This window comes from Neolamprologus multifasciatus, chromosome 14 (genome assembly GCF_963576455.1).
Source record: "Neolamprologus multifasciatus chromosome 14, fNeoMul1.2, whole genome shotgun sequence".
NCBI classification, from domain to species: domain Eukaryota; kingdom Metazoa; phylum Chordata; class Actinopteri; order Cichliformes; family Cichlidae; genus Neolamprologus; species Neolamprologus multifasciatus.
Window position 1 is genome coordinate 23841971 of NC_140452.1, and position 27657 is coordinate 23869627.

Here is a 27657-nt window from a genome sequence, read left to right on the forward strand (position 1 = left end):
GCCGGCCGCATGGAAGGTAGCGGCGGCCTTTGGGAGGTCGTCCATATCGACGATGACGCCCAACAAGCGGCCTGGCAGACGACCACCGATGTCGAGGCGGCAGTTCGGGACCTGAAGGTGGCGTGGCCCCTGCAGCACCAGGTGAGGCGGAAGCTGAGGCTGGACCAGGCGAGGCGGAAGCTGAGGCTGGACCAGGCGAGGCGGAAGCTGAGGCTGGACCAGGCGAGGCGGAAGCTGAGGCTGGACCAGGCGAGGCGGAAGCTGAGGCTGGACCAGGCGAGGCGGATGCAGAGGCTGGACCAGGCGAGGCGGATGCAGAGGCTGGACCAGGCGAGGCGGATGCAGAGGCTGGACCAGGCGAGGCGGATGCAGAGGCTGGACCAGGCGAGGCGGATGCAGAGGCTGGACCAGGCGAGGCGGATGCAGAGGCTGGACCAGGCGAGGCGGATGCAGAGGCTGGACCAGGCGAGGCGGATGCAGAGGCTGGACCAGGCGAGGCGGATGCAGAGGCTGGACCAGACGAGGCTGATGCAGAGGCTGGACCAGACGAGGAGGATGCTGAGGCTGGACCAGACGAGGAGGATGCTGAGGCTGGACCAGGCGAAACGGAAGCTGAGGCTGGACCAGGCGAAACGGAAGCCGGAGCTGGACCAGGCGAAACGGAAGCCGGAGCTGGACCAGGCGAAACGGAAGCCGGAGCTGGACCAGACGATGATGACGCCGGAGCTGGACCAGGCGAGGCGGAGGAAGCCGGAGCTGGACCAGGCGAGGCGGAGGAAGCCGGAGCTGGACCAGGCGACGGCGTGGATGAAGACACGGCTGCTGCAGCTGGCGAGGATGAAGACACGGCTGCTGCAGCTGGCGAGGATGAAGACACGGCTGCTGCAGCTGGCGAGGATGAAGACACGGCTGCTGCAGCTGGCGAGGATGAAGACACGGCTGCTGCAGCTGGCGAGGATGAAGACACGGCTGCTGCAGCTGGTGAGGATGAAGACACGGCTGCTGCAGCCGGTGGTGTGGATGAAGCGGCTGCTGCAGCCGGCGGCGTGGATGAAGCGGCAGCCGGCGAGGATGATGAGGCTGCAGCTGGCGGCTGGACGGGCTCCTCGGGCCCTCCAGCTGACGAGGCAGAAGACTGGACGGGCTCCTCGGGCCCTCCAGCAGACGAGGCAGAAGACTGGACGGGCTCCTCGGGCCCTCCAGCTGACGAGGCAGGAGGCTGGACGGGCTCCTCGGGCCCTCCAGCTGACGAGGCAGAAGACTGGACGGGCTCCTCGGGCCCTCCAGCGGACGAGACAGGCGGCTGGACGGGCTCCTCGGGCCCTCCAGCGGACGAGACAGGCGGCTGGACGGGCTCCTCGGGCCCTCCAGCGGACGAGACAGGCGGCTGGACGGGCTCCTCGGGCCCTCCAGCTGACGGGACAGGAGGCTGGACGGGCTCCTCGGGCCCTCCAGCTGACGGGACAGGGGGCTGGACGGGCTCCTCGGGCCCTCCAGCGAGAATAGTCTCAGGACCAGCGGGCACAGGGGCCCCTGGCGGGCGCAGAACAGAACCAGCAGGCGCGGAGACCTCTGGCAGGCGCAGAACAGAACCAGCAGGCGCGGAGACCTCTGGCGGGCGCAGAACAGAACCAGCAGGCGCGGAGACCTCTGGCGGGCGCAGAACAGAACCAGCAGGCGCACGGGCCTCTGGCGGGCGCAGAACAGAACCAGCAGGCGCACGGGCCTCTGGCAGGAACAGATCAGAACCAGCAGGCGCACGGGCCTCTGGCAGGAACGGATCAGAACCAGCAGGCGCACGGGCCTCTGGCAGGAACGGATCAGAACCAGCAGGCGCACGGGCCTCTGGCAGGAACGGATCAGAACCAGCAGGCGCACGGGCTTCTGGCAGGGACAAATCAGAACCAGCAGGCGCACGGGCTTCTGGCAGGAACAGAACAGAACCAGCAGGCGCACGGGCCTCTGGCAGGAACAAATCAGAACCAGCAGGCGCACAGGCCTCTGGCAGGGACAAATCAGAACCAGCAGGCGCACGGGCCTCTGGCAGGAACAGATCAGAACCAGCAGGCGCACGGGCCTCTGGCAAACACAAGGCTGACTGCAACTGCACCGAGCATCGACTCAGCTCAGGCAGCGACAGCCGGGTGCAGTCCTCAGCTGGCTTCTTTACCTCCAGGGGTCCAGAGTCTGCTGGGGGCTGAAACCCAGCCTCTGGGGAGGCCCTGGAGTGCATCTCAGAACTGGCCAGCTCTTGAGGAGTGTTTTCAGGATTGTGTGGTTTGTCTCTCTGCAAAAAATATGTACTAGAAAAAGAGTCCAAAACGGGGGGCACAGACACAGCCTCCCGTACAGAGGGAGTCGGTGAAGACGGAGCTGGCGCAGATGACTGGGCTAGTGGGGATATCGGGGGCCGAGCTGAATGCTGCTGTGCAGCTAAACGAGCTTGCGGCTGTGCAGCTAAACGAGCTTGCGGCTGTGCAGCAGGCTCAAAAAACACAGCCCCGGTATAAACCGTCACAAGTTCTGGTGAAACCAAAAGAGTGTCTTGTCCACTCACCACAGCCGGCCGCTCAGAAATCCCCAGGTCCGACTGTGGCGAGGAGCGTCAGCGGCGTGAGCGCCTTTTCCCCCTTGAAGGCTGGGTTGACGGGCCGGGCAGAACATCCTCTGTCGAAAGTGAAGCATGAGTTGCAGGGTGGGTGGTAGCAGCCGGGGGGTGAAGACGGAGCTCGTTCAGAATGAAGTTCTGTGCGAGCGGGTGAAGTGAGTCCAGTAGCCAGGAGTGAGCAAGGATTAGCTGCTGTAGCCTGGCTTCTACAGCGCGGTGAAATGCCTCCCCCTCATGCTCAAGCCACAGGTTAACCAACCTTGAAACAGAGTCAATCAATTCCTCCCGAAACTCCTGGGAGGGTGCGGATGCTGCTGGGTCCATGTTTGGTCGGCTCGTACTGTCACGGCTGGCGGGGTGAGCCGTGTGGTGTGGAGGAAACGGAGGACCCAAAATGCAGACAGCCGATATGAGGATAAGAGTGAGGGTTTAATTTACAATGTACAAATAACAGAACTGAGGGCAGGACAGAACATAAACCTAAACTGGGTGAGCTAAATAACAAACCGGATCATACAAATGGGGTGGGAGGCAGAGAGACACAGACGAGGAACAGACACCATGAAACACAGACGAGCCGACAACGAACACAGACCGACACCCACTATAAATACACACACCAGGTAATCAGGAAATGGCACACAGGAGGGGACACAGCTGGAACTAATGGACATAACGAGACACAACCCTACAAAGTAAAACAGGAAACACACAGACTGTTTTACATAACACGAGGACATGAACAGAGCACCGAGGGAGACGCAGGTAGGGAAGACAAACACAACCAAACACCAACAACCAATACAAGATCAGAAATAAACTAGAAAATACTAATAACAAAACTCAAAGCGCTGGGTCACCGACCCAGGACCATGACAGTTTTACTTGCAACCGCTTGCGAGAAATCCAATACAAAATTTTACACTGCCCATATATAGCTTTTGCATAAGAGTACACCTCCTGTTTCCCCCTTCTGTATCAAATGTCAAAAGGAAACTAGTACCTTTTTCCATCACTTTTGGGAATGCAAACTAATTAAAAGATTTTATATAGCTCAAGAACTGAGTAATATCTTTAAGAATCGGATCCAAAGGGACTCTGGATACTTTCTTCTTAGTTTACCTTCAAAAGAATTAAAATTAACTTGCTTGCAGCGTAAACTATGTGATAAACTATTGCTGTTAGCTCGGAAATGTATTCTTATTAAGGTTAAGGATAAACCTCCCACTGTTACTTTGTGGTACAGGGAGTAGGGATGGGTATCGAAAACCGGTTCTTGTTGAGAACCGGTTCCCACTGTTTCAATTCCTTGGAATTGTTTGCCATTTTTGCAAACGATTCCCTTATCGATTCCAGTCGCCCCGAATGACGTCACCACGTTGCGGAGCGCCATTTACCTGGCAGGAAACATGGCGCGTAAGCGGCTCAAACGCTCAAAACTTTGGTTATACTTTACGAGAACGGATGACAACAGGGCAACTTGCAATACTTGCAAAGTAGATATTTCATTTAAGGAAGGAAACACTACGAATATGCAAAAGCATTTGCTCACAAAACACGCGATAACCTTAAATGAATGTCGTGTTTTTAATTCCGCTCCGGACTCGTGGATCTCAACCCAGCAGCAGCGGTAACGTTTGCACGTCCTCTCCCATTAATGCGGCAGGTAAATAATCAACTAACAGTGCATATTATGTTAGCGCGATCTGCCTTATTACAAAACCTGCCATTACTGTGCGTTTAGGTGACCATGATGACATTACTGGATATTCTTGTGTAATTGCTACTGAATAATTTATGTTATACTTTGTTATTGCTACAGAAGAATATTTATTTTATTATTTTACATTTACAATTTTTTTTTCCTGGGGACCCAGTGACACCCCATTGAAGAGCTGTAGGCTGTGGATCGCTTAAGATCTCACTGTTGGGTTTGTAAGGCCATGTTACTCCTAAATTTCTATCTTGTTCAAAGAGAAGATATAAAACAAAGTTCTAAGCTAATCGAACTTAATGTTCTCCTTTTTTTAAAAAAAGAATTGATAAGAGAATCGATAAGAGAATCGATAAGAGAATCGATAAAGAATCGAATCGTTAAACAGAATCGAAAATGGAATCGGAATCGTGAAAATCTTATCAATACCCATCCCTAACAGGGAGTTACATTTAATTCCCAGCAAGTCGACTTAAAATTTCATAAATAAATAACTTAATTATTAGCTTTACTCCAAGGTGTTATGTTACTCACTCATTCACACACATATATACAAAACAACACTGAGATCAGCAGGGAACAGAATGTTTTTTGATAACTCACTGGTTGCATCTTAAAGAGAATAATAATTCCAACATCACAGTTTATGAAGTGCTAAGTATTACGACTGCTTGATTATGTCCAAAAAATTAAAGAAGCCATAATTGTGATTACTTGTTTGTCAGAAATACAATCATTATTATTTAGCATTTTTTTGTAAGGACAGATTTTTGAACCTTTACAACATTTTTCTCAATGGCAGAGAAGTAACATTATGGTAAACTTAGATTAAACATTGTTGAAGTTACCTTTGCAGCTCTAGAAAGTGTGACTAGTATTTTGCAAGGGCTGCACATAAAACGTAAAGAATGGCAATAGTGTCAAATAACAACTACCTCACCTAATGGTGAAGAGGAATGGCTCAAACTTGTGGTTTCATGAACAGTTGAGACATGATCTGTTTCCTCACAAGTGAACTGGGGATTTATTGCTGTGATGAACCACAATTTTACTGCCACTATTGATTTTTAAAGCAAACCTACAGGATCCTTATATCTTCACTCAGAGCTGCAATGTAAAGATACAAATTGTCCAAGCCCTGATTGGCGGTGGCTTAATTTTCCATGAGGACACGTGTATATTTGTACATTTTACATTTCATTTTAGGTTCCCTGTAACAGAACAAGGGTCTTTCCATGACTAAGTGTAGCTCTACATTTCTTCCACAACACAGCCAGGGGCAGCGGTTATGCTTACACTAACGGATCTTGTCTCTCCTGACTCAAATTATGCAGTGGCTTTATTGACTGTGGCCCTCGGGTGAGCAAGAAAAGAAACCGCAGGATATTTTGCTTTTTATGCCTACATTTCTCTTACTTTTTGTTTTTTTGTGTCTGATCATTTTCTATTTACAGCATTCAGACACATCTACGGTGTACATTTTAGGACATCGTCAGGTCTCAGGAAAAAAGTTGTCAAGTATCAGTCTCACACGAAAAAAATGTCAGGTCTCAGACTCACATGAAAAAACGTCAGGTCTCAGAGTCACACGAAAAAACGTCAGGTCTCAGAGTCACACGAAAAAAATGTCAGGTCTCAGAGTCACACGAAAAAATGTCAGGTCTCAGAGTCACACGAAAAAATGTCAGGTATCAGAGTCACACGAAAAAATGTCAGGTATCAGAGTCACACGAAAAAACGTCAGGTCTCAGAGTCACACGAAAAAAACGTCAGGTCTCAGAGTCACACGAAAAAAATGTCAGGTCTCAGAGTCACACGAAAAAATGTCAGGTATCAGAGTCACACGAAAAAATGTCAGGTATCAGAGTCACACGAAAAAATGTCAGGTCTCAGAGTCACACGAAAAAACGTCAGGTATCAGAGTCACACGAAAAAATGTCAGGTATCAGAGTCACACGAAAAAATGTCAGGTATCAGAGTCACACGAAAAAATGTCAGGTCTCAGAGTCACACGAAAAAACGTCAGGTCTCAGAGTCACACGAAAAAAATGTCAGGTCTCAGAGTCACACGAAAAAATGTCAGGTCTCAGAGTCACACGAAAAAAATGTCAGGTATCAGAGTCACACGAAAAAATGTCAGGTCTCAGAACACGAGCGATCAGACAGAGAGAAAATCTTCCTGCAGGTGGCGCTGTTGTCACGTCCTACCCGAATTGCTTTCCAAATACGTCATCAACGTGTGACAGTGGGAGAGCGTAAGGTCATTGACCTCACCGGAGTTTTACCGCGGTTCAGGCTCCTAATGACACATGGTAAGTTTAACCTTTTCTCACTTTTGTTCATATTTTTGCCACAGCTGTGTTATATTAAGTTGCGGTTATGTTGTGAAAGTTACATCTCAAAGAAGGAAATCTATTCTTGTCTGGCCAATTGTTCTAGCTAGCGACAGTGGTGTGAAACGTGATTTAAATTTAAACTGTTCAGTAATTGTTTTGTATACGTTTCAGCAAATGGACAAGCTGAAAGCTTACGAGCAGCTGAAAAAAGACCTTGAAAATGGTAATCAAACGCTTTATTAAATGTTTTTGTAATGCTTGCAATTTCCTTTTTTTAACTGCCAAGAACCCTGACAATTTTGTGCTTTAATGGTTTAACATTGTTTGGTATTCCTATTTACTTCTCTTAATTAATATACATGTTAAAAGACGTATATAGTTATTACTTTATGATATTGTCGGAGTGCCCTATTTAAAAAACTGACAAAAGATGGATTTTTCACAAAATTAAAAGACTTTATTGCAATTTAAAAGTTAGATAGTCATGTAGGATCTGGCTCCTACAGTCTAGCTATAACTCCTTAGCCTTTTAAAATTTTATTTGAAGGTGAGATTACCCAAAAAGGCTTTGATAACAACGTAAAAAGGCTCCTGACAGCAGAAAAATCAGGTAGGTGTTGATACTTTTGAACAACATGTAAAATAATCTCCTTTATTTAATATGATATGCTTAGCAGGTTATGATTGACTAACCACTTTATTTATAGATGCAATACATTTTGAAAGCAGATGAGTGTGCAGTAGTCTGTGATTGTAGTAGAATTCTGTAAACCACGTTTCACATCACTGCCCTATTTATATTGCAGATGACACTCCTTCAACAAGTGGCAATGAATTTCTCAGTAAGACAACCCCAATTATTTTTGCTTTTAGATCAGTTGTAATATATAACTTTCTGTGGATCAGTATGATTAACTTTCAACTTTATCCATTACAGGTGCAGCAGAGGCCTTTGGTAAAGCCAAGAAACTACTACAGCCTCAAGTAAAGAAAAGGCAGTTTCCATTGAATGATAAACGTTTGGACCATGGCAAATCATTATTGAAGGTTAGTTAAAAAGTGAAGCTATGTGTATGACTATCAGCAATATATTAAAAAATAACTTTCTAAAAAGGCATATTTTTTCATAAACTTTGCTTTTTTTCCCTTGATGCTAGGTCAGAATGGCTCCCATGGAGTGGAAGCCAAGAACTCTTAGAAAGTGTGGACGGTACCAGAAGTTAATAATGGACGAAGTTCCACCTCGAATCATCCTGCAAGGCCATGAAACCTATGATGATTTAATTACCATTGGCAAAGAACGCTTCTGGCCAGAGCGTACTGAGGGGAGTGAGTTCACTCTTTGCCATTCTGACGGGACCAGGTGGAGTAAGGAGGATTTCCACAAAGAATACAGAACTGTTTCTGATATTACACATCTGTGGAAAAGAAGCCTATACATCGGGCGAAGACAACTGGGTAATAAAGTGATCAATATTGCTACTAACTACTGTCTAGCACTCGAATTTGTATGGTATAAAATAATTTTACTTTTTGTACAGAGATCGTGTGTTTGGATGATCAAAGTTCCATCTCAGGTGTGTGCCTGCCCAAACCAAATTGAATATTTTGATGTTATGATTGAACATGGTACACTGACTATGTTGGGCATTCAGATATATTGCAATCAATGTGTTATTTTACAGATGAAGACCCTGTAACTAAAGTGGGTGGTGATGAAAGTTGCAGTTTAGGTGAATGCCTGGACATCTAACTAAATCATTAAAATTGACTTCTTATTTTGTTTGCATTACATTTCCAACCTTTACACACTTGTTTACTATGCTTGGTCATTGCACAGTTACAGTATGTAATATGCATTCTGCAGATGAACTTCCTGAAACCCTCATAGGACAAAATGTTGCAGAACAGGTAAAACCATATCTTCTTTTTGAACAGACCAAATAATTTCTTATCATTGTCATAAATGTGGATGTTTTCACAGTGCACCCTGCAAAAAGTATATCTTGGCTGAATGTGTTCATAGGATTTCCATCCAGAAACATCCAGCTCAGCTGAATTTGAAACAGGGAGAGTCAGAAAGAAAAGCCAGTCCAAGCAAAGGAAGGAGGAAAATGTAGGGTCATCTCTAGGTCCAGGTGGAGCAGTGAGCCAAGACATGTTACCACATGCAGTTATTGAGGCAAAAGAAGCTATGGAAAGAGCTGAAGAGCTATCTGAAGGTGCTGGAAATAGTGGGCTTTTGATAGATTTTGCAGAGTCTTTCAACACAACTCCAAAATCGCCATCATGTAAGCATTCTTTCCCATTTAGGGCTAACATCACATCATCAGACAAAATTGTAAATAAAGGTTTTCATTCTTCACTATTTGGTACTCAAGTTCCTGGAGTAAACCTAGATATTACTGATCCAGCAGTTAATCAAAGAATGATTAGCAGTAGCTGTATGTTAATGTATGTTACTTTGTGTTTTTTATCCCCAAGTGTATCTTCCACGTGTTCCATATGTGGAAGAGGATTTAATTACATACAGTGAGGACAATCTACTGGGAGAAGGAACATTTGGCAAGGTATATAGAGGTTCTTTTCATGGTACTCCAGCAGCTGTTAAAAGGATCATGTATGGCCAACAAGGGATGGAGGACAGCGACATTCATCATGAGATAAATGTTTCACTGTAAGAACTTTGACACACTTTTGTTTGTTTCATTGTCAAAATCGATTGTTCCTCAAGTTGTAACATAATATGCCTCTATTTTGTTTTTTTATTCGGACATGTTTCTGTTTTATTAGGAGACTGTCTCACCCCAACATCGTCAGACTCATGGCAGTTGCCCGCACTGAGTCCTGCTTTTTGTTGGCAGCTGAATACATTCATGGCGCAACCCTGCAGCAAGTGCTTCACACAGACAGCTGCTTGGTGAAGGTATCAATACTCATAATTTTATGTTTAATACATTTAGGTAGATGTGAATAATCTTAATACCCTCATATTAAAAATGAACTTTTTATTGCTGGCATTTGTTTAAATATGTACTTGAAACCATCTTTGTGTACAGCATATAAAAAGACTGATTACTTTTTTCTCTCTCATGTTTTCAACCATTTGGAATTACCAAAATGATCTTTAATTGCCAAATGCCAGAAAAGTATGAACTTAGTAAAAGAATAATCTTAACTTTTTAATAATAAGCTTCCTTACTGTTTTGGTAGAATTGCTTTTTTTACTTGGATGAGTTCAGACATTTTAGGTTTTTCTTCTACAATATTCTTACAATATTTTTCAGGAATTTTGGTCCAGTCCTCTAGACAGGACTGGTGTAACTGAGTCAGATTTGTTGGCCACCTTGCTCACACACACCATTCACCTCTGCTTACAGTTTCGCAAGAGGACTGCAATCAGGGCTTTTTGATGGTCACTTCCAAACATTGACTTTGTTGGTCTTAGGTCCCATTGTAATTTATTATAATTGCAATTGCAATTGCATTTGAATACTAATCCTATTTGAAGTAATACATTTCCAGTGGTAGACATGTTAGATTGTCACACCTGGCTACCCATTGTTTTATTAATATTATATATTGTCTTGATAGCTTGAAGGGGATGATGCTGGTTTCATATCACTGGACTTATCCATGGCAGTAGAGTACATCCATGCACAGAGAATCATTCACCAGGATATAAAGCCAGCAAATGTCATGGTAAGCCATACTGTATTTTTCTTTTTCTTTACTTTGTTTTTGAAGATCAAAATAAAAATACTATATTATTTCTTTTACTTTATTCTCTTCAGTCTATTAAACACTACATTTGAACAATGAGAAACTGTTCTGGCATATTCATATAAAGGATAAAGGATTTTTTTTTTTTAAAGTAAGAAGCCTTACATTTTTTCTTTAATATGTTGGTTGTTGCACACCTACAAAATTCCCAAACATGTTGTAATAAGTTTAGGCTTTACAAACTGAAAGTTTCTATTATTTTATTAGTCTGTACCACTTTCTTAATTGGAATGGGGATAAAAAATGCACAGGACTATAAATCCGTGTTTGATCATTAACCAATCTGTTAATTTTAATGTTGTGTATAATAAACAATCTCAGAATAAATCTGCAGTGATTGGGTGATCTGGGTGCTAAAAGCTTTGAGGTTTTTTTTTTTTTTTCTTTTTCAATTATGAGCTGTGGTCTTTGGAATGACAGTTTTGATAACATTAGTGAGATTTTAGACAACCTGGTAAATTCTCAAATGTATACCTTATAGGTTCACCACCCCTCTAAGAAGGCAGTCCTGACAGACTGGGGCATGGCAAACATAAGAGACACTGTGATGCTTCGTCAAGGGAGTAAGTTCACTGCCCAAGCTATTGGTCCAGCTGGCGGCACATATCTTTACATGGCCCCAGAATGCATACTGATGTTTGAAGAGGCCTCGTTCCAGACAGACATGTGGTCCCTCGGAGCCACATATCTGGAGATCCTGACGGGGTCCGCTCCGTGGATTATTAAAAAACAACGAGAACTGGCTGCACTAATGGCCACCAAAACCCCACCACATGCCCTATCACATCTCAGTGACAAAAACAGTTTTCCTGGTGGTTTGGTGAGCTATGACCTAGACTCAAGGCCTTCCGCATCTGATGTTGTTAAGTTTCTCAAGTCAGGCCTTGATCTTACGAACCGATATGGCTACAAGTGGTAATGTTGCTACAGTCTGCAGTTCAAAAGTCTTTCAATGTTAATTATGTTCTACATTATTGTTAACAAAAGTTGTGGTAAATGAAACACTGAATCATTATGAAAGATGGCACCTTGTCAATTTTATTGTACATTTTGTTGGTCAGACAGTTTTCAAATTACCTGTTGATTTTAAACAAGGAAAAATAAAATGTTAACAAACAATGTTGTATGATTTTATTGGTCATTGGAAATGTTTACTGGTACACCTTCCATCCTCTCTCTCTCTTCAGAAAGATGTATATGTCATTTGCCTCTGCAAACGTAGAAGGTGTAGGAACTGAATTTCTGTTCATTGCAGTTGTGAGCTCTTGGACTAGCATGAGGTATGCAGCAAGGCAACCATCAGGTGTGCAGGGAAACTGGCTGTTTTGTAAAATGTTCTGGCACATGTCTCTGAATTCCTGGTTTGCTACCAGTGAAGGCTCTTCCCTCTCACAGATTAATTGCTTGGCGTAGTCTAAAAGGTCTGGGTCAACTATGTGCAGCACATTGCCATATCCTGCGAATGAAAGACAATATTGAAAAGATGTTCACTTTGAATGTTAAAAATAAATGAATAATCACAAAGCTGTTCTAGAACCTGTATAATAAGCAGTCAGTGTTTACAGATGTTATTGCAGAAACTTAAAGATGGAAATATCACTCAAACATTTAGATTAATTTTTAGTTAAAGGTGCCAATATGAAGCCATTTTTGTATTGACAGTAGAAATTCAGAAATCTCTTATTGTACTACAAGTAGGCTTCTTAGGAAGACAGAAAAGAAAGCACATTATAACAGTTTTTTGCTCATTACACTGGCTTCCAGTATATTTTAGAAAATTCATTTTAAAATTTTAGTAATGACTTTCTAAGCTCCAAATTGTGAAGCTCCTGCCTTAATTTCTGATCTTATAGAACCCCACGCTCCCTCTCCCAGCCTGTGATCATCTAATCAATGGCTGTTAGTAGTTCCACCAGAAGACCAGAGGCAATAGATCTTGCAGAGCGGTGGCTCCCAGGTCATGGAATGCTCTGCCTCCATCATTATGTTTCCTTGATTGTATTTATTCTGTATGTTCGATTGTGCTGTTTTATGTTTATCTGTTTTATATTATTGTGAAGGCACTTTGTGGTTTTTATCCCGTGAAGAGTGCTATATCAAAGTAAAAGTAAACTAATGAAAGTTTAAAAAAAAAAAAAAAAAAAAGGACCCACAGGCTTTCAAATGACATACCAGGAGGTGGTGAGGTAAACAGAAGGTCGGGTTTCCCAAATGGACCTGGTGCATTGCGTTGCTTGCGGATGTCATGGGTGTTCCAAACTGTTTGCTCCGTTTTTAAGTCTCTTTGAAGCAGTGGCAAGTGTGAGTACTGCAAGCAGTTGCTATGAAAAAGGAGAATTAAAATATGATTATATATGTTCATCTGCTTCTTTGAGGTAGAATAAGTAAAAGCTAAACTTTAATCAGTACTCAAAAAACAAAGGCATTTCTAGACCACATACTTTCATACTGCTGCTTGATCATTTTTCATGTCTAAAAAATTGACTTACATGTGCACAGGATTGTCCAGTTCAAGGATCCCAGACTCCATCATGGCCTAAGCATGTGGTTTTGAAAAAGACATAAGTTGTGAAGGTGAGCATTTCATCAGTGAAAAGGTACAGATGTACATAAACACAGATTCTGGCCTTGTGTTTTCAGATAAACTAATCCATCGTATGTTTAGCGAAATTTTGATGGCTAGTCTTTGTTAATAGGTTTTACAGGTGAAAGATTTGCTTTACCTCAAATGTTGTCAGCCATTTCTTAATCCATGTCCGCTTTAAAATACTGTTGAAACATTCAGCTCTCTAAACAACAGAAACATGACATTATCAGTTTTGTTGTCAGGTTGTTACTTTAGAAATAGTCATTTACCAGCTTAAAGACATACCTGGTTGTGCACTGATGTCCCCATTCTGAAGCACCTCCATGCCTGATTCCCAAGATCTCGCATGTGAAATGCCATCTGCATTTGACCCACAACAAGGTTCTCCTTTCCTCTGTCCCCCCGAATCATTTGAGGACAGCCTAAAGACACAAACTGAAGATAATTAGTGAATGATGAAAAAATTAATTTATTACCAAAATGCAATCTTTTTTAACCCCCCTTTTTTTAGTATATTGCATACCACCCTGTTCTTGAACAGCCTCAAAGAAGTATCTGGCCACAAAGTTTTGTTTGCGGTTGGATGTGCCCACCTTTAGCCATTGAACCTTCCTGGAAAATCTGAAAAGAAAGAAACAGAAAAGTGGCCACTAGTACATATGATTTAATCATGTTTTGGCACTATGTTTGGTTTTTGTTACATTCCCCAAGAGTATGGTGGTTTTCCATTGTATTCTGTCTAGGCGTTGTTTCTGGTTCCTCCGGCCATTTTGACTGCCATAGTTGTGTAGGCTTACATGCCTTTGGAATTGAATGTGACTCTTGACTGTGTTCAGACTGACGCGAGAGCTGCCTTTTGTTTTGTAATCCCTTGTATTCTCCTGTTTATATGTTGGTTAGGTAGGTTATCGTAAACTGTGCATTTTATTTTCTTTCGAGTTAAATTATGTTTACTTTATATCAGGGATGTTTTGTTTGTTGTGTTGGTCTTGGCCCTCCCTGAAATTAACTGCCAGTCTGAAATGGAACTTTAAGACTAGCAGGAAATAAACCTTTTAAAAACTGCCATCTTGAATCCTCCTTCACTATTCATACTTTATCTTGGTCCCTTAGACCAGGCTTGGCCAACTCCAGACCTCGAGGGCCAGTGTCCTGCATGTTTTAGATATCACCCTGGGTAAACACACTTGAATACAATGATTAGTTCATTACCAGGCATCTTGAGAACTACAAAACATGTTGTGAGGGTAATTTAGCCATTTGAATCAGCTGTGGATCAAGGACACATCTAAAACCTGCAGGACACCGGCCCTCGTGGCCTGGAGTTGCCCATCCCTGCCCTAGACTACTCAGGAGAGATAACACCTCAGTTTACCTCACATCCTTATCTTGAAGCAACTTTGTACCATCACTGAATATAATAAATTAAGTAGCGAATGCCACATTCAGACCTACCCATCAATCCCCAAATGTATCCACATTCCAAAGAACTTCAGTTTATCATTGCCTATATGAAACAACAAATAAAAATTACAATTTGTTTCGACAGAAGTACCATCAAAACATGACAGGAAGGTTAATTGAAAAGATAAAATAAATACCATCAATGTGCCAGGTGTCATTTGGACCACGGCTGATGTAATTCCGACGGGGAATTTTCTTCTTTCCAGGAGATCTCCTCTGAAGACCGTTTGCATCCATATCCCTCATTATATTAGCAACATCGTCTCTACAGTAACAATAGATTTTACTCTGAGCTCAACAGTAAAACAAGAGAATACTTAATTATATTAAATACACACTATGGAAACCAACCTGTAACAAGGCCGCACTCCTCTGACATCCCTTACCCGCTTTACCATTGCCCTGATTCCTTGTTCAGGAGACCACTGTTTCATCTCACTCTAAAAAACAAACAAACAATTAATTGAATGTTTTTTTAAATAACTACAGAAAATAACATTTATTGTTTCTACAATAGCTGATAACACAGACTTCAGGAAAATATGTATTTTTTGCACTGATGTTTTAACGCTTACCTCCACTGCTTTGTGGATTTCAGTAAAAGGTCGTTGGGGGCATCTTCGCTTCAACCCTAGAAGTTTTAAAACTCGTCTCAGATGCCTCTCACTGTTAAAAGACAACACTGACTTACGTTATATTAAAGGAAAACTGCATGGTTTGTAATTTTAGTGAGTTGTCATGGAAACTGTTGAAATGCAGACTTACCTTATTTTATGCCCATATGAATTGAGTACACAGCTGATTTCCCTTTGTTTTAAGCCTTTGTTGAACAATGTTATTATCATCGTATCTTGAAAGGTTAAGTGTAACAACAACAGTCTAATTAATCACTCACCTCTTACACTGAACATAAGTAATTAACCAGTAAATTACTAAATCTTTTTAGGTGGCAATTGTACTAAAAGCACAGTCTATTCAGTGCCCACAAATAAAATATGTGTAGCAAAAAATACACTTCTTTGATATGAAAGAGGTGAACAGTAGTTAATAAGTTGTACTTTCGTCATTTATTTTTAATGCTCTATTTTAAAAAAAAAAAAAAAAAAAGTATTTTTGGTACAGTCATAAGAACCAGACAGAGTCGGATACTCCTTTCATCATCACCGGATGACATATTGCAGCAAAGTCTAAAAACAACAACAGAAAAAACACATATCGGGATCACAAAATATCTCAACAGTAGCAATATAGAAAACAGCGAGAGAAAGGATGCAGGCTGCTCGTAAGCTTTCAGCTTGTCCATTTGCTGAAACGTATACAAAACAATTACTGAACAGTTTAAATTTAAATCACGTTTCACACCACTGTCGCTAGCTAGAACAATTGGCCAGACAAGAATAGATTTCCTTCTTTGAGATGTAACTTTCACAACATAACCGCAACTTAATATAACACAGCTGTGGCAAAAATATGAACAAAAGTGAGAAAAAGTTAAACTTACCATGTGTCATTAGGAGCCTGAACCGCGGTAAAACTCCGGTGAGGTCAATGACCTTACGCTCTCCCACTGTCACACGTTGATGACGTATTTGGAAAGCAATTCGGGTAGGACGTGACAACAGCGCCACCTGCAGGAAGATTTTCTCTCTGTCTGATCGCTCGTGTTCTGAGACCTGACATTTTTTCGTGTGACTCTGATACCTGACATTTTTTCATGTGAGTCTGAGACCTGACATTTTTTCATGTGACTCTGAGACCTGACATTTTTTCGTGTGACTCTGAGACCTGACATTTTTTTCGTGTGACTCTGAGACCTGACGTTTTTTCGTGTGACTCTGAGACCTGACGTTTTTTCGTGTGACTCTGAGACCTGACGTTTTTTCGTGTGACTCTGATACCTGACATTTTTTCGTGTGACTCTGATACCTGACATTTTTTCGTGTGACTCTGATACCTGACGTTTTTTTCGTGTGACTCTGATACCTGACATTTTTTCGTGTGACTCTGATACCTGACATTTTTTCGTGTGACTCTGATACCTGACATTTTTTCGTGTGACTCTGAGACCTGACATTTTTTCGTGTGACTCTGAGACCTGACGTTTTTTCGTGTGACTCTGAGACCTGACGTTTTTTCATGTGAGTCTGAGACCTGACATTTTTTTCGTGTGAGACTGATACTTGACAACTTTTTTCCTGAGACCTGACGATGTCCTAAAATGTACACCATCCTGCTCTGCTGCACGAGTCCACTCTCAGTGTTCTATGATTTGCAGTGCAAATACAATAGAATAGAATAGATCTTTATTGTCATTGTACACGCACAATGGAATTATGGGCGCTCTACACAAACTGTGCAGGAATAAAATACAAATACTACGACAAAAGGAATAATAACAAAAAAGAGAAATATATACAAAACAACAGAAAGGCTTACAAGAGAAAGCCACACATTGGAGGCAGTCTTACTTTGTTCCAGTCCCCTAACCTTATAGGACAGCCTTGGAGAGCCTCGTCTTGAGCAATAACAGACACAGAGTGACAAATCACTCAATAGAGCCAGCTACACGAGAGACACGAGTGTTCATCTTTACTGATGTTTACTTTGCTCCTCTTAATGTACACAGGTACAGTGTAGAACAGGTGAACACAAATGTACAATAAAATTATATTATATTACATTAAAACATTTTACAATATACAATTCACAAAATATACAATATACAATTCAATATATATATATATATATATATATATATATATATATATATATATATATATATATATATATATGTATATGTATATGTATATATATATATATATATATATATATATGTATATATATATATATATATATATATATATATATGTATATGTATATGTATATATATATATATATATATATATATATATATATATATCCTGTCTTCATATATATATATATGAACACAGGAAAGGGAAATGGGAACCATGAAGAGGCCACTGGGAAAGCTGTCACCACCAAGTACCTGGAGAGGGTCAGGCAAGTCCTGAGGAGTCAGCTGAATGGTAAGAGCAAGATCCGGGCTATCAACACCTACGCTCTGCATGTGATCAGGTACCCTTCTTGGATAATAAGTTGGCCAAAGGAGGAGATAGATGCTGTTTGAGTGAATTGTTAAATGTTTGTCATTTTTATGTTTACCATTTGTACATTGTTTTAAGGAATTTTTTCTGTCCTCCCCTCCCCAGATTCTCGAGAATCTGGATGGGGGGCAGTAGTGTTTTAATCACAGGAACATCCTTGTGAAGGTCTGTTTGATGTTGGTAAACTTCCTCCCCTTTGTATGGCTTCACTGTGTTATCTAGGGTGTGGGGGAGACTACCCTCTTTATGACCAAGGATGTTCCTCCTGCTTTTATGTTATATGACCCTTTGATCAGCAGCATAACACACACACACACACACACACACACATTCTCACATAACACACACACACAGTGCCTTGTCTTTGTAACCAAGGGGGGTCACGTGGAGAAGGTACTATTGTTTATTGTGTGAACGTTGTCAATAAAAGGGAGCGAGAGGGGGCCGTCATCGAGGTTATTTGTGATGAGCTGAGATACCGACAAGGCCTCCCTTGCAAGTGAAAAGATTGATCGCTGTTGCCTTGTTTTTCTTTCACGGGAATAAGTTCTGGGATCAGCGGGGTCTGACCCAACAGACGCCACTGACATCGAGACAAGGAAGCTACTTACCATGCATGGAGGGTTTCACCCCAAGTCCAGCACCCCGAGGCTGTATGCTAAGCAGAAGGAAGCAGGCCGGGGACTGGTGAGTGTCAGCACCACAGTCCAGGATGAGACAATGAACATTCACAAATACATTACGAAGATGGCCCCAACTGACAGCGTGCTCTATGAATACCTCAGGTAGCAGAAACTCAAAAAAGAGGAAGAAGAGAGAAGGAACCATCATGGAAGGACAGGCCCCTGCACAGTATGTACCACCGGTAGATAGAGGTGGCTGATATCCAGAAATTCGACCAGTCCTGGACAAAACTGGGCTGAAAGACAGCACCGAGACACTAATCATGGCAGCACAGAAACAAGCTCTGAGAACAAGATCCATAGAGGCTGAGGTCTATTACACCAGGCAAGACTCCTGGTGCAGGTTGTGTAAAGATGCCACTGAGACAATCCAGCACATAACAGCAGGGTGCAAGATGCTAGCATTCAGGGTATACATGGAACGCCATAACCAAGTGGCCACTAAGATCCTGTTGGAAGTCAAAATTATTTCAAGAAAACTCGATTTTGAGAAAATATCGTAAAATGTCAAATGGCCTCTGTCAATTAAGAAGCTCTGTGAAGGTATGTCATTCCCTGTTCACCAGGAAAGAGAAGGCGGACAGCAGATAGTATGGATAATATGGAGTGCGGGAGAAAGTGTGACCATGGAGCATTTAAAGCTTGGAACTACTGACATTACTTTAAGTTTGATTCCGTAAAAAGTAAAGAAAACATTTATGTAACGCTGTACACTCTGCATGGTAAGAAAACTTTTTACAGCAAAACATTAAACTTCAAATCTGAGCAAGCACCAAGCAAGCCGGCATGGTAATGTGAAATTCACAGAGACACTGACATGACCGCTGTGGCACCGGGCAAAACTCAGATGGCCTTACTCCTACTAAACAAGTGAAAATAGATTTAAGAGTGACAGAACTTTGCGCTACTGAATCTGATTTCATTTATTTTTGCTGTGTTTTACTTGCATCTATTTAAAAGTGAGTGTAAACATTTTAAAATGAAAAAAAAATTATATGCTAGAATATGCAGTAAATAGGTTTAACCTCGTAGGACCTGGTATATGCATACATAGATAAACAGACATCACATTTTGGGTTGTCTAGAACACAGCACAAAACTTTGCTCTACAAGGGCCTGATATCCACTTACAAGGACATTATACTGCCACCTGGTGGAATACCCTTCTGCCACCTGGTGGTGGCAGAAGGGTATTTCTCATTACACATTTGATTCAAGATGGCTGACAACACACCCAGAAGTTCACATGGCAACTCCCGAGCCGAACTTCGACCAGGTAAAAAATTCATTCACATTTCATGGCTGATTCTTGTTCAGATATGTATAAAAGTGGGTTAAGATTAGCAACATATGCAAACAAAATGTGATAATGAAATTGTATTTTTGGATGATTTAGGTAGAAAACAATAGTTTACTACTGCAGATAACTACAAGCAGATATAGCATGTTTTATAAATAAATCTCTATAGTTTTGTATTTGATTTTTCTCATGATGTATTTTCAAGAGCATTATTCTCTCACAAGAGCAATGGGGTTACTGGGGTTAATTGATGGAGACAACTCAGAGGCAGAAGATTTGTCAGACATTGACAATCCCGTGGGGGATGCTGAATATCAACCCCCACAACAGGAGCTGAGAATGGAGTAATATGCAAAGAAAACGCAACAAGATTGCAGGTGCAGCTGGGGGTGGGGCTAGCTTGACTATGACTTCTCATGTGAGGGCTCACTTGACCGCAGTCACATGTTCACTGGTATTTTTTTTTTTTTTTTTGAAATGGCAACTTTTTCTATGCCTTTGCACCTTTCGTCCACACGTAAACACCATTTTGGATCACTTAAAACTGAGACTTTTAAAAACTCCTGCCAGTGTGGAGATTTTCAAAACCTCCATTTTGCGCTTAGGTGTGGTCAAGGGAAAACATTTATTTTTCACCCAAAGTCAAATGTGTGCGCCATTTTTGACGTCACGCTGTGCGCCACGTTATTGCTTACATGAGATGAATTTGTACAATGGTGGATAGACAAAATACTGATGCTGTTATTCTTACTATCTCCAGTTTTTACATGCTTACATATACACATGCTGTCAAAGGAAAATTGTGTATATGTGATCAGCTACATGAAATGTATTCTTTTATTTCTCACTAAGCAAATGTCTACGTGACTTTTGCCATGAAGTCTTGTGTGATAAACAACTAACAGCTTCCTCTTTCTGTAAGAACATACAGATATAGAAAAAGGGGAACCTCAGCTCAGAGTTCTTAGAATAACTCTGTTTTATTTATACACACACACAGACACACAGAAAAGTATAAATAAAGCACGCAGACAGTGATGAGACGCAGGTCTTGCGTCCATGACTGCCCTCGCGAGTAAAGACAACTGCAGTGTTTGTGTTTTCTAACTCAGGTGTCTTAGCTGAAGAACTGCGGGGTGATTTTTAGAAATCCCCTGTCACACGCAGTTGCTGTCCCTCCATTTAGAAAGACAGAGGCGTCAGAGTGAACTTAGGACGTGGCTTCTACATTCAACACAGACGCACTCATAACCCAAATCCCGACGTCGGTTTTGAATAAAAAAAAAAAAAAAAATTAAACTTATGTATGCCGTATGCATTTTGTTCATTCCTAAGTTGTGAGTCTACACCAGCCAAAATACTGTCTTTATTTATTAATATTTGAAATAATGAAGGCACTTGAAAAGCAACACAAAATTAGCTGCCTTTCCAGAAAAACACAAAAAAATTTCAGAAGTACTTAAGGTTTTGTGAAGGTATATGTTGGCGCGCTCTAGGGGGCGTATGCGTTCATCAAAATGGCCGAAGGCTGATGTCTGTTTATTCCTCCCTAAGTATCGTCGGTGAAGTTTGCCATGCACGTCAGATTTCCTGTGCATTTTCATACCTCTGCCAACAGGTTATGGGCCCAGGGAGCTAAGAAGTTTTCCATAAGAGTCCATGTGTTTTTGCCACCGAGAGAAACGCCGCAATGTACTGCGCACTCGGTGAGGATTAGCATACCATGCTAGCGTCATGAGCCAACGAGCCGCTGAGTCAAATAGCCGTTGGGCTCGGCTAGTTTTTGATGGAGACAAAAAGAATTACGAACTATGGGAGACTAAATTTTTGGGCCACCTTCGTTTGCAAGGTTTAAGAGACATTATTTTGAAGCAGCCTACCGACGCGGAGGGAGAAGAAGACAGAGCAAAGAATGCAGAGGCGTACGCGGAGCTGATCCAGTTTCTGGATGACAAAAGTCTCTCTCTTGTTATGCGAGAAGCAGCGGATGATGGACGGAAGCCGCTGGGGATTCTAAGAAACTATTATGCAGGTAAAGGGAAGCCTCGTATAATTAGCCTGTATACAGAACTCACTTCGCTCCAAAAGTCCAGCAGTGAGAGTGTGACTGAGTATGTGATACGAGCAGAGACAACAATCACAGCCCTGAGGAATGCTGGAGAAACATTGAGTGATGGGCTATTGGTAGCAATGGTTTTGAAGGGACTGCCAGAATCATTCAAACCGTTTGCTATCCATGTCACACAAAGTGAAGTTGAAGTGACTTTTGCTGAATTTCAAACTAAACTGCGAAGCTATGAAGACACAGAGAAAATGTGCACCGCAGCGTCAGATGACAACATTATGAAAGCACGTGCACGACCGAGCAACAATCCCACATTTGAAAAATCGCATGACCGTGGGACGCAGACATAGTGTGTTTCAGATGCGGACTAAAGGGACACAAAGCCAGGACGTGTCAGCGCAAGCAGTGGTGTAGTGAGTGTAAAAGCACCACCCATCGGGACTCCACCTGCAGACGGAAACGGCAGCAGGACAACACACGGAAAGTTTCAGAGGAGTCGGGTAGTAAAGACTACGCATTCCGGGTAAGCAGCGAGGATACAGCGTTCCAGTCAGAGCATGGCATCAACAAAAAGGGTCTGATGGTGGACACAGGGGCAACTTCGCATATTGTTATAGAACAAAGTTCAGAAGATTCGACGACAGTTTCCAGCCCAAGTCACAATACGTAGAGTTGGCTGACGGACCAAGTGCACTGGAGTTGCAGAGCAAAGAGGGGAGGCAGAGTTTTGCTTGATGGACAGCAGGGGGCAGTGCCACAAAACAACCTTGAAACAGGCACTGTACATCCCATCGTATACACAAGACATCTTCTCTGTGAAAGCAGCTACCTCAATGGAGCAACTGTGATCTTCAAGCAAGGAAAAGACACCCTGCGACACAAAGACGGTACAAGGTTCCCAATATATGAGTACAACAGACTGTACTACCTGCAAACAGTAAACACTGAAGGTAAAGACCAGTGTAAGGGTTGCTATGACATGCAAACATGGCATGAAATTCTTGGTCACTGTAATTATGATGACATTCAGAAATTACAGGGTGTTGTTGATGGTATGGCAATCAAAGGAAAAACAGATAAATCTGTCTTACATTGTGAAGTGTGCACACAGGGAAAGTTTGTTCAAACTAGAAACAAGGACCCTGATGCACGAGCCAAAACCGCCTTAGAGCTGGTACACACAGATCTAGCTGGTCTAGTAGACCCAGAGTCCAGAGATGGATATAGATTTGCACTATCATTCACTGATGACTATTCCAGTGCAGTGTTTGTGTATTTTCTGAAAAATAAGAGTGACACAGCAAAAGCAACACAGAGGTTTTTGGCTGATACGGCCCCATATGGGCAAGTTAAATGTATCAGGTCTGACAATGGAACAGAGTTTATGGGAAATGAGTATCAGGCACTCCTTAGCAAAAATGGAATCAGACATGAGACCTCAGCACCATACTCACCACCAATGTTCCCTCTAAGCTGCGCACGTGCGCAATTGCGCACTGCTGGCACGGTCTCTGCGCACAGAAAATCTGTGTTGCGCACAGAAAAAAAAATCTAACCTGAATTGAAATTAAAATGAATACTTTAACAATTCTGTTTTGCAGCGTTAGTCAGTGAGTGACTGGCTGCTCCCGTATGGGATTAGAACGATGCCACCTTATCCCATAGTCCAGCCAATGATGCGATTCACATTCGTATATACGCAGCTAATCAACGTCGTTGACAGGCTATGACAGCGTCCTTAAGTACCGCTAATGTTTTAGCTAACAAAGGTGTGTAGCCGATGTGGAGTGCTGCTTATGTTGAACCTTTGTAATGGCAAAACGAACGGGCAGTGGCACATCCTCTCATCAAGCCAAAGTAGAAAAGAAATGTGACTCTTTTAAGATGGAATGGCTGTCAGAACATGTGCAAACGGAAGAAAAAACAGTGAAACTGGGAGAGATATTTTTTTTTCGAGCTAAAATCGCAAGCGAGTTTTCGGAGGGAAAAGTGTGGACAGAATGGAAGCTGGAGTACCTCAAGCGCCACATTCAACAGAAAAGTCATTTGAAAGCAGTTGGAATTGTGAGAAGATGTACGATGGGAATGGGGATCGGTACATTATTGGGAGAGAGCACCAAAGACCGAGAGAAGAGGAACGAGCTGTCACTCATAAAGAAATCCAACCCAGAAGAAATTAAAGTTCTCATCGACAATATTCTACTAGCCATCAAAATTAATTCTTCTATGCTGTCGGTTCAACAAATTCACGATCACATGGCAAAGTATGTGAGTATACCAGAAAGCTGGAAGTAGTGCAGAATGAGACAATGTGTGAAGTTAAAAATGCACTTTGGCACACCCTGATCATAGATGAGAGCACAGACATAACAGTGCACAAAATGCTAGTCCTGTATATTAAATACAGGGAGGAAAATAACGTCAACCATAAAACTGTGTTTGGTGGCATCATCCAGCTGACCGCATGCACGGCTCAGGATATTGTGCAGGCAATAACTCAGTTTTACACCAAGCATGAACTAGACATGCAGAGAATGTTGATGCTGACCTGGTGGTGATGGTGCCTCAGTAATGCTAGGAAAGCACAACGGAGTTGCAGCTTTATTAAAGCGGAAAATACCACACTTAACTGAACAACACTGTGTAGCCCATAGAGAGGACTTGGGCATTGATGTTGCATGGAAAGATGTACCTTTGATGCGAGATGTGGAAACTCTTCTTAGAACAGTTTACTCCACTTTCTCTAGATCCACTGTAAAGAGGGGAAAATTGGAAGGCCTAGCAAAGGTTCTTGATGAGGATGCACTGTCATTCAGGCCTCTGAGTGAAGTGCGATGGCTGTCGCGTCACCACGCTGTGAATGCTGTTCTGAGGAACTACACTGAGCTGGAAGAATACTGCAAGAGAGAATCCAGTGAAAACAGAGATCCAGTGGCAAATTACTGTTACAAAAAGCTAACCGATTCAAACTTCAAGGTTACTCTCACCGCTCTGGGAGATGTTTTGGGTGAGCTGGCACACCTGTGTCTTTCTTTTCAAAGATGCAACCTGACTGTGATGGAAGGGCACTGCTTGGCAAGAGCAAAGATTGAGAAGTTGCGTTCCCAATACTTGACAGAGGAAAAGGATGTTAAGTGGAGTGACTGTGTCAAAGAGGCGATGAGGGCCTCATCTGCTGATGGCAGGAATACCAGTGAGATTACTCGTGTTATTCGTAAGCTTTGTGATCACTTGGATGCTTGTTTTCCAGAGGATGAATTAAAGGAGTGGTCTGCATTTGACATTGAAGCATTGAACTCAGACATCAGCTTTGAGTATGGAGCAGGAGACATTGCCACACTGGCAAAGAAGTACGAGGCCATTCTCCACCCTCCACATTCAGTGGAGGTCATAAACAGTGAATATTCTGATTTCAAGTACATAATGAGGCACAAACTTAAACATGGGTCAATCAGCACATTCTCAGATATGGTGGCTGCAACGCTAAAATGTGAAGAGCTAAAACACATCTCACAGCTTGTGGATATTTGTGCTACATTTCAAGCATCCAGTGCAGATTGCGAAAGAGGCTTTAGTTTAATGAATTGTATCAAAACAGCATCCAGAAATCGTCTTGAGATGGACCACTTGGACCAGCTGATGCGCATAAAGTCAAAGCTGCAAGCAGACGAGGCCGTCAACCTGGACGACGTGTACAATAGTGATGGGTCGTTCGCGAACGAAATGGCTCTTAGAGCCGACTCTTTGAAGTGAACGACGCGAGCCGGCTCCTTATTGGGAGCCGTGAGGTTTTTTTTTTTCTTTCTCTCACCCTCTCTCTCGCCCTTTTTTCGCTAAACTCCGCATGCGCGGCCTGTACTTTGCGCTGGGCAGAGGGGGGAGGGGCGTTAGTTACACTTGCAGTAGCACAGGAACAGAGCCAGAGAGAAAGAGAGCGAGGGACAACAACGTCATATTAGAAAGGTATAGTAATCATCCACTATTTTTAGTTGCAGATGATAAAGGATTCAGAAATCATACAGGCCCATATGACAGAGAATGTGCATCTTCTTTTTGTTTTAATATTTTAATTTATATTTAATTGTGTTGTGGTTTGCAGTGTTTTTTTGTGTTGTTTCACGTTAAATTTGTTTAAAAGGAAAAAGCTGAAAATTTAAATAGTTAAAAGTTTAAATGTAAATAGTTGTTCTTTGTATTATATGATTTATTTATTACATTTTATGTGGAGTGAATAAATAAAGTATATTTATGGTGGCCCTTAGAGACAAAGGAGTACAAACTCCAAAACATGTACAAACTCCAAAACACATAAAAACTCCAAAACGCGTAAAAACTCAGACGCACTTACAAACCCCGAAGCATGTACAAACTCCAAAACACGTAAAAACTCAGAAGCACGTACAAACTCCAAAACACGTAAAAACTCAGAAGCACGTACAAACTCCAAAACACGTAAAAACTAAGAAGCACGTAGAAAAGACAACAGAAGTGCTCCAGGATGCTAGGGCGCAGTGTTGAGCGTTTGTTACCTAGTGGCTACACAAGCCAGGAAGTATCAACAACCGGATTTGGTGTGTGGTAATAACAGGTAAATTAATTTTTTTTTAAATTATTTGAATAAATATGAGTGCTTGTCTATAAATACACAAACAATACGCACATGCTTTCAATTGTGTAATTTAAGTGATCTGGGTAGCTCTGTTTTGGAAGTTCAGTTAACACTAGAAATGTGTTTTGGAGTTTGTATATGCTTTAGAGTTTGTACGTGCTTTGTCTCTAGGGGCCATATATAAACATATATAAATAAAACCACTTTTTTTTACATTAGTAATTCCTTTTCTGCATAATTTTATATTATTGTTAATGATTAAATAATTAAAGCAACAAAACAACCTGAAGAGCCGGTTCGGAGCCGAAAGAGCCAGCTCTTTTTAGTGAGCCGAGCCGAAAGAGCCGGATCTCTAAAAAGAGCCGGAAATCCCATCACTAGTGTACAACCACTGGAGACGTGAGAAGGACAGATGGGAAAAATAAGGTGAAATTTAAGCTCTTAATAAGTTTACTACTCATCTGGTGTCATTTATTGAGTTTTCATTTATGGATATTGATCATTAAATACTGTCACCAGTTTATGAGTATTAGAAATGCAAATAATTGTGTCATTATATACTGTATTTTGCAGACAAAGAGTTACAGGACAGTAGGACTGTCTCCCAGACCGCAGTAGGACCGGAGGACCAGGAGCTTCACAGACTGGCTCATACTCATCATAACACAAGTCAGAGCTTTATAATAAAAAATATTAAGTTTCAAAATTGGAGTTTATAATAGGCTTGATTTGGTTGGCAGTTCATGTTTTGCCATAGTTAAAGTTAAATATTCATACTTCCAATAGCGTTGACATAGTGCACAGGTCATTGAAAAAATTTTTTTCTAATCTTCTCTGTAAATGGGCTAAAGCTCTTAATTAAAGGTATTCTAACAGAAATGTAAATGCTGTAATTTGGCTCTTTTTATAAACCATGTAACTTCGATGGATGCGATGCAGTCGTGACCACATTGTACACATCTAATGTTGCTCACATTAGATGTGTACAATGTAAACTCTTTTTGATATGGCCAGGTGTATGCTAATAGAGAAAGAGTTACCTAAAGAGTTGTGGACTTACGCAGTGCAAACAGCAGCTGTAGTGAGGAACAGATGTTTTAACCGACGCACAGAACAGACACCATATTTAATGCTGACAGGAAGAAGGCCAAACCTTTCCAGGATGCAGACATTTGGGTCAGTGTGTTATGCCTACAGGCAGAACAAGAGAAAACTAGACTCAATGTGTGAGAAAGGAATTTTTGTTGGATATGACAAGAACAGTCCAGCTTATATGGTCTACTACCCAGACAGTGGGAAAGTACAGAAGTGTAGACTGGTGAAGTTTGAGACCAAAACAAGACTAGAGAGACAAACACAGACTGAAAATAAAATCCGACACAA

General features: G+C 42.1%; 3 protein-coding genes across 8 annotated transcripts; 2 read left to right on the forward strand and 1 right to left on the reverse strand.

Annotated features, from left to right (window-relative positions):
* The first annotated feature begins 4766 nt into the window (after positions 1–4766).
* On the forward strand, positions 4767–11361 carry LOC146504092 (cyclin-dependent kinase 2 homolog). Of its 3 annotated transcripts, XM_085130970.1 has the most exons (14): positions 4767–6634; positions 6830–6881; positions 7206–7268; positions 7465–7500; positions 7596–7705; positions 7816–8116; positions 8200–8235; positions 8344–8391; positions 8526–8569; positions 8685–8949; positions 9143–9335; positions 9452–9584; positions 10253–10360; positions 10923–11361. In XM_085130970.1, exons 1-14 carry the CDS (start codon positions 6632–6634, stop codon positions 11358–11360), a joined length of 1830 nt encoding a protein of 609 aa, XP_084987096.1. In that variant the 5' UTR covers positions 4767–6631; the 3' UTR covers position 11361. The 3 variants fall into 3 exon arrangements, with proteins under 3 accessions (XP_084987096.1, XP_084987098.1, XP_084987097.1); XM_085130971.1 differs by lacking the exon at positions 4767–6634 and having other exon boundaries at positions 6641–6881; XM_085130972.1 differs by lacking the exons at positions 6830–6881; positions 7206–7268; positions 7465–7500; ... (4 more) ...; positions 8526–8569; positions 8685–8949.
* A 92-nt stretch (positions 11362–11453) lies between these two features.
* Positions 11454–16373, reverse strand: LOC146504093 (uncharacterized). Of its 4 annotated transcripts, XM_085130974.1 has the most exons (13): positions 15994–16364; positions 15642–15679; positions 15258–15342; positions 15068–15158; positions 14844–14932; positions 14630–14757; positions 14484–14535; positions 13552–13649; positions 13314–13450; positions 13165–13230; positions 12931–12977; positions 12614–12762; positions 11454–11897 (listed from the first exon to the last, which is right to left on the reverse strand). In XM_085130974.1, exons 2-13 carry the CDS (start codon positions 15664–15666, stop codon positions 11593–11595), a joined length of 1272 nt encoding a protein of 423 aa, XP_084987100.1. In that variant the 5' UTR covers positions 15667–15679; positions 15994–16364; the 3' UTR covers positions 11454–11592. The 4 variants fall into 4 exon arrangements, 3 of the variants coding, with proteins under 3 accessions (XP_084987100.1, XP_084987099.1, XP_084987101.1); XM_085130973.1 differs by having other exon boundaries at positions 15642–16364; XM_085130975.1 differs by having other exon boundaries at positions 15068–15174; positions 15642–16362.
* Positions 16374–19472: 3099 nt separating this feature from the next.
* On the forward strand, positions 19473–25549 carry LOC146504094 (zinc finger protein 862-like). The gene has a single exon (XM_085130383.1). It carries the CDS (start codon positions 24237–24239, stop codon positions 25416–25418), a length of 1182 nt encoding a protein of 393 aa, XP_084986509.1. The 5' UTR covers positions 19473–24236; the 3' UTR covers positions 25419–25549.
* The last annotated feature ends 2108 nt before the right edge of the window (positions 25550–27657 follow it).